The sequence below is a fragment of the Cricetulus griseus genome (assembly GCF_003668045.3).
Source record: "Cricetulus griseus strain 17A/GY chromosome 1 unlocalized genomic scaffold, alternate assembly CriGri-PICRH-1.0 chr1_1, whole genome shotgun sequence".
Taxonomy (NCBI): domain Eukaryota; kingdom Metazoa; phylum Chordata; class Mammalia; order Rodentia; family Cricetidae; genus Cricetulus; species Cricetulus griseus.
This window is the reverse complement of record NW_023276807.1, coordinates 77,735,959-77,755,978: the sequence shown is the minus strand read 5'-3', so window position 1 is coordinate 77,755,978 and position 20,020 is coordinate 77,735,959. Positions and strand designations below refer to the sequence as shown.

General features: G+C 40.6%; 1 protein-coding gene across 3 annotated transcripts; it reads left to right on the top strand.

Annotated features, from left to right (window-relative positions):
* The first annotated feature begins 509 nt into the window (after nucleotides 1-509).
* On the top strand, nucleotides 510-19,548 carry Mtif2 (mitochondrial translational initiation factor 2). Of its 3 annotated transcripts, XM_027387951.2 has the most exons (15): nucleotides 760-986; nucleotides 1,421-1,462; nucleotides 1,545-1,770; nucleotides 2,100-2,211; nucleotides 5,256-5,427; nucleotides 6,141-6,301; nucleotides 7,231-7,407; nucleotides 9,743-9,882; nucleotides 13,176-13,300; nucleotides 14,781-14,985; nucleotides 15,494-15,746; nucleotides 16,438-16,578; nucleotides 17,196-17,360; nucleotides 18,449-18,589; nucleotides 19,351-19,548. In XM_027387951.2, the coding sequence occupies exons 2-15, from the start codon at nucleotides 1,449-1,451 to the stop codon at nucleotides 19,521-19,523; spliced, it is 2,205 nt and encodes a 734-aa protein (XP_027243752.1). In that variant the 5' UTR covers nucleotides 760-986; nucleotides 1,421-1,448; the 3' UTR covers nucleotides 19,524-19,548. The 3 variants fall into 3 exon arrangements, with proteins under 3 accessions (XP_027243753.1, XP_027243752.1, XP_027243754.1); XM_027387952.1 differs by lacking the exons at nucleotides 760-986; nucleotides 1,421-1,462 and adding an exon at nucleotides 510-611; XM_027387953.2 differs by lacking the exon at nucleotides 1,421-1,462.
* The last annotated feature ends 472 nt before the right edge of the window (nucleotides 19,549-20,020 follow it).

The window sequence follows — 20,020 nt, the reverse complement described above, 5'->3', positions numbered from 1 at the left end:
TTTATGGCAGTGCTAGATGGAAACGAGTTACCCGCAAGAGGTGGTGATGGCTGTGGTCAAGAGGATGGACCCAAAAGACTCCAAAGTGGAGAAAAACAACGAAAACTCAAAACCAAACGTTTCCATGAACGAGTCACTGAAACCTCGCGACCCTGTGAAGCAGACACAGCGATGATGAAGTCGAGGCACGGAGAGCGGACCAACACCTCCAAGTGCACACACCAGGAATGGGCTGGGCTAGCAGCCCCAGCACCCTAGCTCCCTCCACTCCCTACTGTACCCACGAGATGCGGAGATCCGCCTGCCTCTGCCTCCCGGGGTGCTAGGGTTAAAGGCGTGCGCCGCCCCCACCCCGCGCGAGGGGACTTCTCAAATCCCGTTAGTGCTCTCTCCAGCCACCTTCACCGGTTCCTTCCTGGTAAACACTCGCATGTGTGAAGGGCATGTCCTGCCAGGGGAGGGAAGGGACACGCCAAGCGCCTCCGCCGACTACAGATGCCCGGACGCCGTGGGAAAGCCACTTCCGGCGGGACCGGAAGCTCGACGGGGACCTTGCGGAAGGAACGGACTGACTGACCCATAGTTCTCCTGGGTCCGGAACTGCGAATTGAGTGAGTGGGGGCTTCGGAGCCCGGGTGGTCGCGAGTGCCAGTGTCACTTATCGCGGCTTCATGAATGCCCACGAGCGATCCCCAGAGACTCGCGTGGTGGTGGCGGCGGCGGCGGCGGCGGCGGCGGGGGGTTTGGTTCTCACAATGACTTTTTTTCTCTTCTGAAACTTGTATCTGGTCGGTTCAGACGTTTGCATTAAGGCAGCTACACCTGTGCAGCATGCCCTCTTTGTCCCCGCAATGGGAACTGTCAGGCCTGAGTTCCAGTCCGGGTTGCCACTAACCTTATGGCAGTAGGGAATGATCTCTCTGGATTCCAGTGTCCTCTGTAAAGTGAGAGGCTTTGGAAAATTTAACAACCAAGATTGCTTCCAGGTGTGAGATTTGGGTTTTTTCCAATATGTGTCTGATTCCTCGAATACATATCTCTTTGTTGGTTTCTTTCGTAGAGTCTTTATCATTCCATTAGTCCATGTATGCCCTTTGTCAAATCTGGTTTCACAACTCATTTAAAAATGATTTAAAGTAGCCGGGCGTAGGGGCACACACCTTTAGTCCTTTCAGTGGCAGCACTCGGGAGGCAGACGAAGGCAGATTTCTGTGAGTGCCAGTCCAGTCTTTTCTACATAGTGAGTTCCAGGACAGCCAGAGCTGTATAGTGAGACCCTGTCTCAAAAACATGATTTAAGAAATCCTATACTCTGAGCACTTTCTTTTTACTTCTTAGATCAGAGACATATGCCTAACATGATTTTTGAGGTGTTTTATAGTTATGTAAATGCTTGGTTATTGAATATGAGTTCTTTCAGGGCAGAAACCTAGATCCATTTGTGACACATGATCTTCGTATGGTAAATATTCAATTCCTATATGCTAAGTTGATTTAAATACTAACCAAAATTTTATTTATTTAAAAACTTTTTTTTTCCCTAGGAGGAGCATGAATCAGAAGCTACTGAAGCTGGAGAACCTGCTACGGTTTCACACTATTTGTAGGCAGTTGCACAGCTTGAGTCAAAGAAGACTATTTGCATGGCAGAAGCATGGGTTTTCACCAGCTTATCCACTGTGGACAGAGCAGCTGTGCGCCCAGCCCCGGCAGACAAACCTGTTTGTTGGTGCTTCATTATGTCAGCACAGACTTTTTGTAACAAACAAGGTTGTTATCAATTTATATTATCTACGTTATTTGATCCGAAGTCAAGGTGTGCAGAACTATGTATAGAAATATTTTTGACTATTTTGTCATTTATAGAATATTGCATAAAGCAATACTCTACACAGATCTTTGTGTCACTTAAATTTTTCTTACTTCAGCCAGGCATGGTGGTACATGTGTTTAATTCCAGCACTTGGGAAGCAGAGGCAGGTGGATCTCTGCTTGATCAAGACCAAGACAGCAAGGGCTACACAGAGAAACCCTGTCTCTGGGGGGAAAACATATTTTTTTTTTCTTCCTTGTCACTTATATGTCTGTCTTTTTAATAGGAAAAAAGACCATCAAGATCTCAGTCATCTTCAATAAAACCTAAAAGGAATGTAGAAGTATGGGTTGGAATGACTGTTGAAGAACTAGCCAGAGCAATGGCAAAAGACATAGGTAAGCCTGATAAGTTCACAAGAAAAAATCCTGGGGCCCTGAAAATCTTTGGGGTTTTGTTTTTTCCAAGACAAGGTTTCTCAATTTAACAGCCCTGACTGCCCTGGAATTCACTCTGTAAACCAGTCTGGTCTCGAACTCACAGTACTCCATCTGCCTCTGCCTCCTGAGTGCTGGGACTAAAGGTGTACACCACCACCACTGGGCTAAGCTTTGGGTTTCACTTGCAGTGAAGTTAAGACATCCTAGGTGAGTTGGACTAGTGTTTCAAATGTTAAGTTCTACCGATTCTTTTCATTTTATATTACAAGCACCAATCTTTCTTGATTCATTCTCAAATGTAGCTCTCTACGCTTTTTTAGTGAATATGAAAAAGATTTTCTGTGTGGCTGGAGAGATGTCTGGCAAAGTTAAGAGAATTGGCTACAGACCATACATAATGGCACACACCTTTAATCCAAGCACTTGGAAGGCTGTGAATTCAAACCCAGCCTGATCTACATAAAGAGCTCCAGGCCAACTAGGTCTCACACAGTAAGCACCTCCATCCAAAAAATAAAAATAAAAAAGGAGCAGTGGCTACTCTTGCAGAAGACCCAAGTTTGGCATGGTGGTGCATGCATTTAATTCCAGCACTAGGGAGGCAGAGGCAGGTGAATCTCAGGGAGTCTGAGGACAGCCTGGTCTACAAAGGAAGTTCCAGAACAGCCATGGCTACACAGAGAAATCCTGTCTTGAAAAAGCCAAAAAATAAAAAAGAAGACCCAGGTTTGGTTCTCAGCACTCACATGGAAGCTTACAACTGTTGTAACTCCACTTCCAAGGAATATGATGTCCCCTTCTGGTCTCTATGGGCATCGGGCAAGCAGGGAGTGCACAGACATACATGGAGGCAAAACACCAACACATATGAAATACAATTCAAATAAATAAAAATTAAAATTCACAGCTGGATGTGGTGGTCCATGCCTTTAATCCCAGCACTAGGGAGGCAGAGGCAGCTGGATCTCTGTGAGTTTGAGTCCAGACTGGACTGTATAGTGAGAGTTCCAGGACAGCCAAGTCTATTCAGAGAGGCCCTAAATTCATAAAATTTCTGGACTGTTAGTGTAAACCCAGACCCTCCCCCTTTTATTTGCACTGAGGTGCTATTTTTATTCTTAAGACTTACTATTTTATGTATGTTTTGCCTCCCTACATGTCTTTGTGTTCAAGGAAGCCAGAAGAGGACACAGTCCCCCTGGAACTGGAGTTATACATGGTTATTATAAGATGCCATGGGGATGCTGGTATAATCAAACGCAGGTCCCTGGAAGAGTAACCAGTGCTCTTAGCCCACTGAGCCATCTCTCCTGTTCCTAATTTCCCTTTCTTTTACTGTAACTGATTTCTTTTTCTCGTTAGTTTGACAAATTGTTTAAGACCAGTAGGGATTTGTGGGAATAACTATAGCTTTTCTTCTTAAAAGAATTATACACTTTTTGGCCTGGAGAGATGGCTCAGCAGTTAAGAGCACTGACTGTTCTTCCAGAGGTGCTGAGTTCAATTCCCAGCAACCACATGGTGGCTCACAACCACCTTGAATGAGATCTGGTGCCCTCTGCTGGCATGCAGGCAGGAGACTGTATACATAATAAATAAATAAAATCTTAAAAAAAATTATACATTTTTTAATGTTACTTTTATACTTCTCTTCTTCCTCTTCTCTTTTTTTCCCTCTCTCCTCCCTCCTTCCTTCCTTCCTTTTTCCTAATTTTTAAGATTGAATTCAGAGTCCTATACATGCTAGTATAACCATTTTTAAAAAATTAAATCACAAGCCAGGCATGCTGGCATATGCATGCTATCCCAGAAATCAGGTAGTTGAACCAGGAGGATCAGGGATTTCGACACCCACCTCAGCTACATAAGATATGGTCTCTCAATAAATAAATCATAAACAAAGATAGTAAACATTCATGAAAACTTTTAAAAAGTATTTTATTATATTTATTTATTTATTGTGTATTCATGTCCATGTGTGTATGCAACCTGGGTTCAATACCTAGTAATTTCCTTTAACTGTTTACTATTTTCACTACTTTGAGTTATTGATACCTGTCATATCTGTCTAGTGGAAATACAGCCCAATGGTGTCAATCACACATCTCTTCCCATCTGCATCCATTGCACATGCTGGCGGCTTGAAATCAACTGTGACTGAAGGATTTCTGTGAAGGGAACTAGAAAGTAAATTTCTTATATTGACTTTTTTTTTTTTCTTGAGACAGAGTTATTCTGTGAAGCCCTGGCTGTCCTGGAACTCACTCTGTTCGAGGCCGGCCTTGAACTCACAGATCCACCAGCCTCTGCCTCCCAAGTGCTGGGATTAAAGGCATACACCACCACTGCCCAGCCTTTTATTGAATTTTTGTTGACAGCTTTCCTATTTACTAACACACCACTAAAATGAATTTTCTTTGTACTCTCTCTCTCTCCCTTTCTTTTGAGAAAGGTCTTACTGTGTAGCTCAGGCTGGCCTCTTAACTCCTGCCTCAGTCTCCTGAGAATTATAGATACATGCACCTCCTATGTTCTGTCTACTCGGGGAAACCTTTCTTTAATGTTTATTCTTTACATTATGCTTGTACATTATGCTGGGTATCTGGAAACAAAACATTACTTATCATCATAGATAGCTTTATTTTTATACATAGAGAAACATCATAGACCGAAACAGTGTATTTTTAAATGATGTTTTATTATTTTCCTTTTTATTTTAATGTGCCTGGGTGTTTTGCCTGTGGGGTGTGTGTGTGTGTGTGTGTGTGTGTGTGTGTGTGTGTGTGTGTGTGTGTGTGTGTGTGTGTGTGGTGCCTACAGAGGCCAGAGGAGGGCATTGGATTCCCCGGGACTGAAGTTACAGATAGTTGTGAGCCACAACTCAGGTCCTCTATAAGAGCAGCCAGTGCTCTTACCTGCTGAGCCATTTCTCCAGTCCTAAGAACTCACTTTCTAAACCTTTTAATTCATGATTATAAAAGAATGTGTTTTATCCCAACCAGATTATATATATGAAGCTTTATTGAACACTGCTGTTGACATAGATTCACTAGAAGCAAACTCACATTTAGATGAAGTCTGGATCAAAGAAGTAATAAAGAAGGCAGGTATGAAGCTGAGATGGACCAAATTAAAACAGGAGAAAGTAAGAGAAAACAAAGATGCTGTAAGAAGGTAACACTTACCTGTATGTTAACTAACACTGAACCATGTGGTTTTACTCAACATCTTATGGGAAAATTTGAAATTTCTTTTGTAGTTAAAATTGTATTTGACTATAGAGTAAACCTTTATCTAAAGCATCAGAAAGTATATTCAGCTTTTTGTGAAACTGTGTGATTTTTTTTTTTTTCATAGCTTACTAAGTAGTCGGGTTTTTTTCCTGTTTTTTTGAGACATGGTTTTTCTGTGTTTCCTAGCTGTCCTGGAACTAGCTCTGCAGACCAGGCCAACCTCAAACTCAATGAGATGCTCCTGCCTCTGCCTCCTGAGTGCTGGGATTAAAGGTGTATGCCACCACTGCCTGGCTCTAATAGTCCAAATTTTAAATTTTGATTCAGCTCCACCCATTAATATGAAGATGCCAATTTTATAACAAACAGGGAATCATTGGCTATTCTGCCTTAAGTTGTTCTGTGTAAAAAGAGGATGGGGGATAGTTACTTTGTTTGTTTGTTTGTTTGTTTGTTTGTTTGTTTGTTTTTCGAGGCAGGGTTTCTCCGTGTAACTTTGGAGCCTGTCCTGGAACTTGTAGCTCTTGTAGACCAGGCTGGTCAAACCCGATTCTTGTATTTTGTTGTTAATGGGAGCTTGTAGTGATAACTGTGAACCAATTCACAATTACTTCTGACATTTAAGAAATGAAATTCCTTTGCTGTTAATTGTAGGCCCCAGGCAGACCCAGCTTTATTAACACCAAGGTTCCCGGTTGTTACTATAATGGGTCATGTTGATCATGGGAAAACGACGTTACTTGACAAACTTCGAAAAACTCAAGTGGCAGCAATGGAAGTTGGAGGCATCACTCAGCATATTGGTGCCTTTCTTGGTATGAACATAAATAACATTAGAGTGTGCTTAGAAACCCCACTTGTTTTCTTTAATCAAATGTCATGCTGTGAAGTGTACAGATTCAAAGTAAGGAGCCTACTTAAAGCCACTGATGATTGAGTATGGAGCAGGCAGTTGACAGGCATCTCAGACTTTTTGTAAAAACAAAGCTATTTTGCTGTTTTGGGTTTAATGAGCATAACCTTTTTAATTATGTATATATAATATCAGATGTAGGCTGGATAGTTTTTTTAATGACAAATAGTAGCTACCATTTACTGAGCACTTACTGTGCTTAGCATTTTATATTCTGTTTTTTTCTTTTATCTTTACAACATCATGCAGTGGGTATTTATTCCTCTTACGATCTGTAAACTCCTAAGGGACTCAGTAACGTGTCCAAGGTACATAGCTGATAACTAGCAAAGCTAGGATTAAACCTGTTATTATTGGACTCAAACTTGAAGCTATCAACTGTCTCCTAAATTGCCTTTTTGTGGCTCAAGATAATTGTATAGCTGCAGTTTGCTAATGTGGAAGTGATCACCCTACAACTATTGGTGAGTTCTCTCTCCAGAATGGTACTCAATCAATACATTTATCAGAGCAGCTATATTCTAGAAATACAAAAAGTTTTAGCTTGAAATTATAACATGAAAAGAAAGACCTCATGGTCTCATTGTATTTTATGTTTTCTTTATCAAATTTCACTCTGTTTTCTTCTGGTTAAAAATTAGTGGAAGCAATCAAAGAATTAATGCCTACCAGCATATATATTTATATTTCAGTACCAATACAAACACACACACACACACACACACACACACACACACACACACACTGTATCTGTATCTGATTATATCATATATTCCTTTATGTTAAAAAGTAAATTGAGTAATTGGTGTCCTTGCATTTCTGTTTCCGCAGTCTCTCTGCCTTCTGGAGAAAAGATAACCTTTCTTGATACTCCTGGACATGCTGCCTTTTCAGCAATGAGAGCCAGAGGAGCTCAGGTCACTGACATTGTTGTGTTGGTTGTAGCTGCAGATGATGGGGTGATGAAGCAAACTGTAGAGTCTATTCAGCATGCCCAAGAGGCACAAGGTATGGGAGGTGTTGTCTGAACTCAAGAAGTAGGGAGTTGCCCTTTTTTTTTTCTTCGTTTTACAGGCCTACAAAGGTTATAGCTGGGCATGGCGACATACACCTTTAATCCTAGTACTTGGGAGGCAGAGGCAGGGGGATCTCTTGAGTTTAATGACAGCCTGATACACACAGAGAGACTTCCAAAACAGCCAGGGCTACACAGAGAAACCCTGTTTTAAAACAAAACAAACAAAACAAAGGTGCAATTCTGGGGACTAGGGAGGTGTTTCATCAGTTAAGAGCATTTGCTGCTCTTCCAGAGGACCTGGTTTTGGTTCCCAGCATCCACATGGCAGCTTACAACTATCTATAACTCTGGTGCAAGGAGGTTCAGTGTCCTCTTCTGGCCTGTTAGGATACAAGGCATACATGTGGTACATGTGTATAACATGTAGGCAAACATAAACATAAAATAAATTACCCTTTTATTAAATCTTTTTTATTTTTTCTTTGAGAGTTTTGTATGTATTTTAGTCATATTCATCTTTCCTCCCCTAACATTCCAGATCCATCCCTCTTCACCATTCACTCAACTTTTGTGTCTTTTTAAAAAAAACAAAATAGCCAGGCGTTGGTGGCACATGCCTTTAATCCCAGCACTTGGGAGGCAGAAACAGGCGGATCTCTGTGACTTCGAGGCCACCCTGGTCTCCAGAGCAAGTGCCAGGATAGGCTCCAAAGCTACACAGAGAAACCCTGTCTCGAAAAACAAACAAACAAACAAACAAATAAATAATAAAAAAATAAACAAAAAACTATTCAAGACCAATTTGTACTGCTTCAAATATTCTTGAATGTGTGGTCTGAAGTACGATCTGTTTACTAGAGGCTACACTCTTAGGAGAAGACTGTCTCCTTCTTTCCCAGCAGTTCAGAGTTGCCAATAGTCCATAGCTAGGAGCAGGATTGTATGCTGAGATGTGGTCTAGCCTGGGCTTGCACAGGTTTTGTGCATGCTGTCACCACCACTGTGAGTTTATAGTGCAGCTGCCCTACTATGTCCAGAAGACAATGTCTCCTTGTGGTCATCCACTCCCTTTGGCTCTTAACACTCTTTCCACCCCCACTTCCACAATAATCTCTTACTCTCTGCACTTGGTAAACTGTGGTCTCTGTGTTAATCTTCATCTCTACAAACAGAAGCTTCTCGGGTGAGGTCTAAGAAATGTGTTGTTGATCCATGGGCATAAGTCATTAGGAATCAGTTTAATACTATGTCCACTTATCAGCATAATAGTAGGTTCTCCCCTAGCTATAGGGTTTTGGTCCAGGAATGTTGCCAGATAAGGATTTTAATCTTGTAGAATGGGACTTAAATCTATTTTTTAAAAAAAAGTGTTGGTTATTCCCATGTTGTTAATGACACATTGGTGCCAGTTATTATTGTAGGTCAAAAGGCTAACAGCAGTATATGATTAGTGAATATGTCAATAGGAATGAAGTTTCAGATCTGTACCATCTTGGTTTTACCATGTGGAATCTTCAGTAATAGCGGTATTGGAGGCAGGAGGCTCAGAAACTGAAAGTCATCTGGTGTGTTTCTAGCCAGCCTGGACTAACATGTCTCAAAAAAAGCGTAGATCAGTGGTTCTCAACCTTGCTAACACTATGACTCTTTAATACAGTTCCTCATCTTGTGGTGATCCCCAACCATAAAATTAGTTTCATTTTTACTTCATAACTGTAATTTTGCTACTGTTATGAATCGGAATGAAAATATCTGTGCTTTTCAGTAGTCTTCAGTGACCTCTGTGAAAGGGTCGTTTGACCCCCCAAAGGGGCCACAACCCACTGGTTGAGAACTGCGGACATAGAGGCTGGGAGTGATGGTACATGCCTTTAACCCTAGCACTCAGAAGGCAGAGGCAGGCAGATCTCTGTGAGTTCAAGACTTGCCTAGTTTACATAGCAAGTTCAGGCTAGCCAGGGATACATAGTGTGACCCTGTCCTTTTTTTGTTTGTTTGTTTGTTTCCCCCAAGACAGGGTTTCTCTGTGTAGCCCTGGCTGTTCTGCAGTTCACTCTATAGACCACTCTGCCTCTGCCTCCTGAGTGTTGAGATTAAAGGAGTGTACTACTACTCTTTACCTGAGCCAGTGTTCTAAACCACTGAATCTTCTCTCTAGCCTTCCTTTTTCTTATGTATAGACAACAGAGTCAGGCAATGTGAGTCTAAAGTGGCTCTTTTAGGCCTGAGTGAAGAGAAAGCCAGAGTAGGTTGGCATTTCTCCTAATGAAGGTCTAAAACTAAAGGGGTTTTCATTTGCACTTTCCCTGACTTTCTCTCTTCCAGTTCCTATTGTTCTTGCAATAAATAAATGTGACAAAGCAGATGCTGATCCTGAAAGAGTGAAGAAAGAGCTTCTGGCTTATGATGTGGTGTGTGAAGATTATGGTGGCGATGTTCAAGCAGTGCATGTCTCTGCACTTACGGTGAGTGCAGGTATCTCAGGGCAGAGGTGCTTGGTTGTGAACACTGGTAGCCTACACAGCAGTGCTGCTTAGCCAAAGAACTCTTTTTTTTTTTTTTTTTTTTTTGAGATCCGGTCTCTCTCTCTGATTGACCTGAAAATCACTAAGTAGACCTGACTGGCCTGGAACACATAGCAGTCCCCCTATCTCTGCTGGGATTAAAGGTGTGTGCCACCTCAACTGGCCACTTTTTAATTTTTTGAGACACTCTCAAACTACCTATGTAGCCCAAGTGATAGAATTACAGCAGTATCCCACCACACTTGGTTTTTGCAGTGTTGGGCACCAAACCTTCATGTATGAGAATTAAGTGTTCTACTAACTCAGCTATATCCCTAGCCCCTTAAAAAACATTTTGAGATACATAATTGGTATTTTATTACTTTGTGTGTGGGTGTTTTGTGTGCATGCATGGCAGTGCACACATGAATGCAGTGCTCTGGAGGCCAGAAGATGTTGGATTCCCTGGATCTAGAGTTAAGGATGGTTGTGAGCCACCATGTGGGTGCTGGGAATCAAACCTGGATCTTCTGCATGGACAAGTACTACTATGTACTACAACTTAACCACTGCACCATCTCTCTAGCCCCATAATTTGTATTTTTTAAAAATTGCTTTGGGGCTAGAGAGATTGTTCACAACCATCTATAATAAGATCTGCTGCCCTCTTCTGGTGTGCAAGCAGAACACTGTATACATAATAAATCTTTTAAAAATTGTTTTGAATGCTGGGGAGATGGCTCCATTGGTTAAGTGCCTACTGAAAGAGCATGAGGACCTGAGCTCTGACCCAGCCCTCATGACAGCTGTATAAGGTGGCGCATGTCTGTAACTGCAGCATCAGGAAACAACTGTATCCCTGGAGCATTGTGGTCAACCAGCCTAGCCAGTCAGTGAGACCTACCTTAAAAAGTAAGGTAGAAGAGATGGAAAGACAGTGCAGCTCTGAAGAGCACTCCGTTACTCTTGCAGAGAACTGTGTTGATTTATCAGCATGCACATGGTGTCTCACAACCTATTCTAATTCCAATACCAGAGGTGCCACCGCCACCTTTGGCCTCTAGGCACCAGGTGCACATGTGGTACACATACATACATACATACATACATACATACATACATACATACATACATACAAACAAACATACAGGCAAAATAGTCATATATGGAAAAGAAAATAAGCTAGAGAGTGATAGAGGAAGGTACCTGACATGAGTGTCTAGCCATCTCTCTCTCTCTCTCTCACTCTTCTCTCTCTCTCTCTCTCTCTCTCTCTCTCTCTCTCTCTGAGTACTAGGCAAGGTGACATCATTGTCTTGATTTGCCAGATTAGGAACTGGACTCAGAGATTTGGGTCAGTTATACCAATTCATGGTAATAGAGCCAGTTGGTGGGGGAGTGATTCTAAACCTAACCCTTGTTAAATTATAAGATATTTAAAACAAGAGGACTAAATAACAAGTGATGGTGGGGATAGGGTAATAGTAGGCTAAGACTGCTCTTTGTGCAGTTTTCTTTTTGAGAGAAGATTGTACTGTTTGGCCCATATGGCCTTAAGTCCATTATGCAGCCTGGGATTTGTTATGAAACTGTTCTGCTCCAATCTTCCTCCCAAGGGCTGAGATTGTTGGTCTGCACCACCACACTTGTCCTAGGCTTGTTTTAAGCAAAACCGATGACCAGTTGATAACAAAACTACTTATGATGTTTCATGCCTTGTCTAAGTAGAAAACAATAGAATAGGTCTTTGAATAATCAAGAGGGATTTGAATAGATAAAAATGACTAATACTATTAACTTTTTTTTATTTTGTTTGTAAACTTGACAGTATTTGCAATTGCTGAAGAGATAAGACTCTGGGATTATCTGTGAGGGATTGTCTTTTTTCTTTTTGATAAATTTATTGTTGAGCTGGGCATAGTGGCACACACCTTTAACCCCAGGCAAAGGCAGGTGGATCTGAAGCCAGCCTGGTCTACAAAGTGAGTTCCAGGCCAACCAGATCTACATAGTGACACCCTATCTCCAAAAAACTAAAAATACTTAAATTATTGTTTATGCCAGGATGTGGGAGCACATGCTTTTAATCCCAGTACCTGGGAGGCAAAGGCAGGTGGAACTCTTGAGTTTGAGGTCAGCTTGGTCTACATAGCAGAGCTGGCTACACAGTTAGATCCCTTCTCAAGAAAATTTATTGTTTGAGAATTTCCTACATGTATATGTTTTGGGTTTCTTGTTGTTGTTTTCCGAGACAGGTGTTTTGTTTGTTTGTTTTTGTTTGAGTGTGTGTGTGTGGGGGGTGTGGGTGTGGCCCTGGCTATCCTAGAACTCACTCAGTAGACCAGGCTGGCCTCTGATTCAAAGAGATCCACCTGCCTCTGCCTCCTAAGTGCTGGGATCACATAATGTATTTTGAGCAAATATACTCCTATTCCCTCTTCCCCACCTCCTCCTATAATCCCCCACACACACTTTTCCCTACCAACTTCAAGACATTTTTTAAACTTCATGAGTCCACTTAGTACTGCCAGCAGTATGTGATGGGTATAGGGCCATCCACTGGAGCATCTGCAGCTCACCCAGGGCCACATCCCTTAGGAAAACTGATATTCTCTCCCCTCCAGAAGCCATCAATGGCCAGTAGCTTGTGATGGATTATCTAGATTCAGTTAACTATTGTGAGGATGAAAGCCAAGTACCACACCCCTCATCAGTTACAACATGCTCCTGCCGTCATGACTTTCCCACGTTCACATGGGCCAGAATAAGCTTAACGTAAGTTGCTTGTTAGGTATTTTCCCATAGCAAGAAGATTGTCTTGGTGCACACAAAACGAAAATAAGTGAATAGTTTTTAAATACAAAAGAAGAAAACTACAATTATAGAATCAGGTAGAGGAGACAGAGAATGAACTGAATGAAGCTTGTTTATCAAAGGTATTAGTGAGTACCACTAGTGGCTGTTTATTAAAATATACTTGTTCCAGATAGGCAGTGGTAGTGAGTGCCCTTTAATCCCAGCACTTGAGAGGCAGGTGGATCTCTGTGAGTTCGAGACCAGCCTGGTGGTCTACAAGAGCGAGTTCCAAGACAGCCTCCAAAGCCACAGAGAAACCCTGTCTCGGAACACCACTCCCCCCCCCCAAAAAAAAAAGAAAAGAAAACTGTAGCTGTCAAAAGATTATTCATCCTGCTTACCCTGACTAATGTTATTTGCTGATGTGTAAATAACATCTGATTCCCTTTTTGTTAAAGGGAGATAATCTGACTGCTTTGGCAGAAGCAACAATTGCTCTCTCGGAAATGTTGGAACTGAAAGCAGATCCTACAGGTCCAGTGGAAGGAACAGTAATAGAGGCTTTCACCGACAAAGGAAGAGGGTAGGATTGCACTTAAATGACTCTAATAATTCTGTTTGATGGTTTTTGTGGCTTGGTTATATGACAATATACATATTGCATAGTTTTAGTTTTTGAGCCATATTTTCAAAGAATGTTTTCAATGTATTTTATTACACTAGTACACAGACCACAAAAATGAAGTTGTCAGTAAACCATACCAACTGTATATATACATATACCTAGTCACACTTAGATGACTAAAATAGTTAAATTGGTTTGGCTTTTTCCCCTCATTGGTCCAGATATTTGCATTTATAGCTAGACTGACAATGAATTGGAGTGAAATATCATTTGTTGCATTTTAATTTCTAATTCTTTGACTTGACCCAAGAATCTAATATGTAGGAAGATCTTTGTAATGGCATGCTCTTCTTGAATGTTCCGTCTATAAGCACAAGAAATTTTCTTGTTGTTTGTATACTGTTAGCAGCTATGAACAGTCTCATAACCCATGTGTAGAATGGGGTAAAAATGGGGTAGGATTGAATCAGAACAATCTGCCATGTTCCTTCCCCTGTTGCCTTGTTAGTGCAGACACGTAGGACTTGACATTCATGATTGCCTTCTCTCAGTTAGAGGAGACAGGTCCCCTCGAATGTTCACTGCCCATTTATCTGTTGAAAGATTTAGGGCTGGCTGTGTGGTGGTGGCGCACGCCTTTAATTCTAGCACTCGGGCGGTAGAGGCAGGTGGATCTCTGTGAGTTCAAGCTAATTCCAGGACAGCTAAGGCTGTTACACAGAGAAGCCCTGTCTTGAAAAACCAGAGAGAGAGACAGAGAGAGACAGAGAGAAGAGAGAAAGATTTGGGGCTGCTTCTACTTCTTTTTTTCTATTCCTTGGCTATTGTGAAAAATATTTTATTTTTGGTTTTTGTCATGATGAGGACAAGCCTGAGGCCTGGCCCTGTACTGGTTACATATTTCTGTAATCCCAGCATTTTGAAAGTTGAGGCTGGAAGAGTCTACGCTTGTATATTGTCTTTACCACGTGCTCGGATATCACATTCAACAGGACAAAAAAAAAATGTAAAATACTTGAATGAGCTTGTATCATAACATTAATATTATTGAGAGTGTCTGCTTTCCAAGCTGAAGTGATTCATTCATTATTCTGGTCCTGCTCTAGTCCTTTGTAATTTGGTGGTAATTATTATGCTTTCTTTTTAACACAAAAAATGTATAAAAATAAAAACTTGAAAAGGAAAAAAAAAGAAAAATTACAGGCTGGAGAGATGGCTCAGTGGTAGAGAGCACTGGTTGCTCTCTAGAGGACCTGGGTTCAATTCCCAACACCCACATAGCAGCTCAGAACTGTCTGTAACTCCAGTTCCAGGAGACTGGAACTGGCAAAATACCAATGCACATCAAATAAAATTTTAAAAAATTAATAAAAAAAAGAAAGTACAATTACATCCTGATTATAGCATTAAGAATATTTACTTTTTCTATTCATTTTAGTCCTGTTACAACAGCTATAATTCAAAGAGGAACTCTAAGAAAAGGCTCAATTCTAGTTGCTGGGAAGAGTTGGGCCAAAGTTCGACTAATGTTTGATGAAAATGGAAAAACACTTAATGAGGCCTATCCCAGCATGCCAGTGGGAATCATTGGCTGGAGAGACCTCCCTTCTGCAGGAGATGAAATTCTTGAAGTAGAATCTGAGGTATGCAAGCCTAATTCTTGAATGTTAGATATTAGTGATGACTTTACGTACAGGTCTATAGTGTTTAATATTAAATAAGAGTGCTAATGTTGGCTGGGCAGTGGTGGCACACGCCTTAAATCCCAGCACTCGGGAGGCAGAGGGCGGTGGATCTCTGAGCCTGGTCTACAGAGCAAGTTCCAGGACAACCTCCAGAGTCACAGAGAAACCCTGCCTCAAAAAACAAAACAAACAAGAGTGCTAATGTTGACATAATTATAGTTTGTAAGGGGCTGTGAAGAGACCAGGGAACCATTTTAGAATTTAACTATAGTATTATGTTTTTTCAGATCATTTTTAAAATTGTTTAATTATATACAAAATTCCTAAAATTTTATTTTTTGAAACTTGTAAAATTAGTGTTTTCAAACATGAATTAAATTGAGTTCATATTGGGGAAAACACGAGCTTTTAACCTAGCAGACACTGGTGTCTGTTTCAGTAAGTCATGACCGTTTTCCCTGTAAAGCCAAGGGCCCGAGAAGTTGTTGAGTGGAGGAAGATTGAGCAGAAAGAGGAAAAAGGCAAAGATGACTTGAAAATAATTGAAGAGCAGAGAAAGGAGCACCAAGAAGCACATCGGAAAGCCCGTGAGAAGTATGGCAGTCTGCATTGGAGGAAGAGGTCATACATGAAGTATCTTGAAAGAAAAGAACAAAGACCCTTAAAGCCCAAGGAAAAGGCAGAAAAGGACTCAAATGTGCTTTCTATAATCATTAAAGGTAACTTTTTGAAGGTTTTACTTTACAATTCACCATTTTAATCTATTTTTATTATCATAATTTGACCCCCACTCCTTTATTTATTTATTGGGGAGCAGGGAAGGGAATGGCCAAACTAACTTGGGCTTTCCCTAGAAGCCAGGCTTCTAGGGAAGCCTCCTGCCTAGCTTCAGGAATGCCCAGGTTACAGATGTTCACTGCCCCAGCAAACCCTTAAATCAAAGTAGATACTATCTCAGAGGTTTGATGTTCAAAATTTTTTTCTGAACAAGCATGGCTTGTATTGATTTCATTGTAAATGTATGTTTCTTTGTATTTAATCAGTAAGGTTTTGTAATGCTAAACTTAAATAAAAGTGCTTTTAGTGATAAAGCCATTCCTCTCTTGGCTTTAAAATAGATTCTCCCATGCAAATACTAACCAGGCCCGACCATGCTTAGCTTCTGAGATCAGAGAAGATTGGGCACATTCAGGGTGGTATTGATGCACGCCTTAAATCCCAGCACTCGGAGGCAGAGGCAGGCAGATCTCTGTGAGTTTGAGGCCAGCCTGGTCTACAGAGCAAGTTCCAGGATAGGCTTCAAAGCCACAGAGAAACCCTGCCTCAAAATAAATAAATATAAAATAGATTCTCATTTTACATACCTGCCTCTTATAGATAACACATTTTAAACTCTTGTTGTACCTATAGGTGACGTTGATGGGTCTGTGGAAGCCATCTTGAACCTTCTGGATACCTATGATGCTTCCCACGAATGTGAACTAGAATTAGTACATTTTGGATTAGGTGACATTAGTGAAAATGATGTCAACTTTGCTGAGACATTTGATGGTAAAGATTCTGTTGGCTGTATCTGTGTGTACCTATCATATTGTGAACCTTTTACTTGTGTCTTGTGATTGGCTGATCATTGGCCAGCATTCTCCTTCTCCTAGTGCATGGATAATCACAATCTATCTGTCATGACCACTGCAACCTTGGGAACTATTGCAAGACCAAGTACTGTTCCTTCCTTGATTTTTTTGTAATGCTAAATTTTTTTTAATTACCCTGGTCCCCAGTTCCATGCTTACTCCAGATATCTTTCACTACCCTTTGAATTGCTCTTCATCTGTGAGTAGTCTGTTCAGTACTTTATCTTGTGACCTTGTAATGTCAGTGCCAGAAAAGCTGACTTCTCCTTCTAACCACCTCAGGCATGCTTACACATAATACATGCAAGCAAAACACAATAAATCTAAAAAAAATTGTTTTTTATAAAATCCAATAATAAAAAATAATTGAAATTTTACTAGTTTTTGTGAGAACAGTCACAGAGCTTCTCAATAGCAATGTAATTTACAAAGAAGGAAATAAAACAATTCAGTGTGACTTTCTGCCTCAAAGGCAAGTAAGTAACTGTACCGTAATGCTTGTGCTAATGTATTCCCCTTGTTTCTCCTTGCTAGGTGTTATTTATGGCTTTAATGTGGATGCAGGCAAGGCTATCCAGCAATCAGCTGCACAAAAGGGAGTTAAGATTAAACTTCACAAAATCATCTACCATCTTATTGAAGATTTGCAGGAGGAACTAAGCAGCAGATTGCCCCACAGGCTGGAGGAATTCCCAATAGGTGAGTGCTGACTGCAACTTTCCAACATCACCTCAGGCGCTGTAAATGGCACCTAAACGCAAAGCTTAAGGAAACAGATTTGCTGTTTCAATACAAGACTTATGTTCTAGAAAAAAAAAAAAAATGACTACCATGAGGTGAGAATTCATGGTGACTTGTATGTCCTGTACAACAGAGTTAATTTAAGCCTAGAGGATACAAAACTAAAGAAAGGAACCAAGAACTTGCCTCAAGTCTACACGTGAATAATGATGGTAATACAGAGTAAGCCTTTTGTTTTGTCCTGAGACTGGCAAATAAATACAGTGAAGGCATTTTAAATACTAAGTATTTTAAAGTATTCTAGCATATTTTTGTCTGGATTAAAGGCCAAATTTATTTAACATTCTAAAGTACTGAGTATTAACTCTAATAGTATAATCTATGATCAGATTTTGTCTAGTTTTGAAACAGGGTATCATGTAACCTAGGCCTTCCCCAGCTATGTACCCAAGTATAGCCTTGAATTTCTGATCCTCATCTTCAGCACCCAAGTCCCGGGATCAAGTCATGCCACAATATACTTTTTAAGTAATTTTTCACCTAGATCAGGCTCATAAATTACATGTAGTTGTCATCTCTCTTACAATCCTATTTAGTTTAGAATCTTTTGCCCATCCCTTTGACCTTAACATTTTAAAATGTGAAGATCAGCAACTTCATTTACCACGTTTGTCCCCTTATAAGATCTGGTTTTGTAGTTTGGATCTATATAGATTTACTTTAAACTAAATATTATCACAGTATACAAAAATATTGTGGTTTTGTACCAAGAGCAATTTGAGCCACCAAGTGGGTGCTGGGCATTAAATCAGGGTCAGTTTTTAACTACTAAGCCATCTCTCCAACCCTTGGGATTTTTTTACCTGTTGTTGGTTCTGAAAATAAAATTGGAGGATCAAAGAAATACTATTTCCCAAACTAATTTTGTTTTTTGTTTGTTTTAAAGACAGGGTATCAAAATGTAGTGCTGGCTGTCCTGGAATTTACATTGTGTACACCATCTGCTCCCAGCCATTACACTCTCTTCCATTGTTTTCTTCCTAAAGGTGAGGCTTGCATACTAGCTACCTTCTCTGTAACAGAAGGGAAGAGAAAAGTTCCTGTGGCTGGCTGCAGAGTTCAAAAGGGACAGCTAGAAAAACAGAAGAAGTTTAAGTTAATCCGAAATGGACACGTGATTTGGAAGGGTAAGTAGTATTAAAATCTATTTCTAAACCCTACTCACAAAATTCTGATGGTGTAGCATCCAAAAACTATGCATTTTTTAGTTGCCTAGCTTTAGCTTATGCCATTTCTGATAGTCTCCTTCCCAATTAATTCCGATGACACCCCAGGATTGATCTTGGTTTTGTTAAAAAGCTTTTTCTTTTTCTGTCTATACACTAACATTCAGTTCAACCCCTGTATTTTTTTATTTTTTTTATTTTTTGGTTTTTCGAGACAGGGTTTCTGTGTAGATTTGGAGCCTGTCCTGGAACTCAAATCTGTAGAACAGGCTGGCCTTGAACTCAACAGAGATTCACCTGCCTCTGCCTCCCAAGTGCTTGTATTCTGTCCCTTTATCCCAAGGCCCCACACAATGCACACTAGGGAACTCCCTGAGTGGTCTTCAGATTTGCCTGTCACCTTTTGTGGATTTTTTTTCCGGGGGGGGGGGGGGGATATAATCTCGAGAGTATAATTTTAGACTACCTTTAAAATGTGAGATTTCAGCCCTATCAGGTCAGCATTCAAATGACTTCCCTGGTATTTACTCTCACCTAATGTATATGTTGTATGGGAGGGCACAACCAAATAGCTCAGCAGGTAAAGGCACTTGCCACATAAGCCTGACAACTTGAGTTTAATATACAAAACGCACATGAAGTTAAAGAACCATGTTACACCAAATTATCATTTAGTAGATATTTGTTGAATATACTAACAGTACCTTGTTTTTTCTTTTAAGGCTCATTAACCTCACTGAAACACCATAAAGATGATGTTTCAGTCATCAAAACTGGAATGGACTGTGGTCTTATTTTAGATGAAGAAAAAGTAGAATTTAAAGTGGGAGATGAAGTTGTTTGTTACGAAGAAAATGAAGTTCCAGCCAAGACTTCTTGGGATCCAGGATTTTAAAAGTACAATAAAAATGATAAATGTATTGTTTCCTTTATTTAAAGACAGGGTCTGGATACTTAGCACAGTCTGATAGCAACCTCCTGCCCAGCCTCACAAGTATGCAGCACCATGCCTCCATTCTTTTTCTTATATAGCAAGTACCCTTTGCCTTATTGGAGATAAAAATTACCAATGAGGCTGGGCGATGGTGATGCACACCTTCAATCCCAGAACTTGGGAGGCAGAGACAGGTAGATCTCTGAGAGGTCAAGGCCAGCCTAGTCTACAGAGCTGAGTTCTAGGAAAGCCTCCTAAAGTTAGAGAAACCCTGTCTCAAAAAGCAAAATTACCAATGAGCCACGCATGCAAGGTGGCACACAGCACCTCAAGAGGATCTCCCAAGTTAGACTGCCTCAAAATAAAAATCAACAAAAACTCAAGATACTAACTCCCCAAATTCATGCACACATCATTATAGGAAGCACAGACCTTGTGTCTTAGGGTGCTTTAGAACA

Coding starts and splice junctions, on each gene's coding strand:
- Mtif2 (XM_027387951.2), top strand. Junction 6,302..7,230: donor GCATATTGGTGCCTTTCTTG/GTATGAACATAA, acceptor CTGTTTCCGCAG/TCTCTCTGCCTTCTGGAGAA. Junction 14,986..15,493: donor TTCTTGAAGTAGAATCTGAG/GTATGCAAGCCT, acceptor TTCCCTGTAAAG/CCAAGGGCCCGAGAAGTTGT.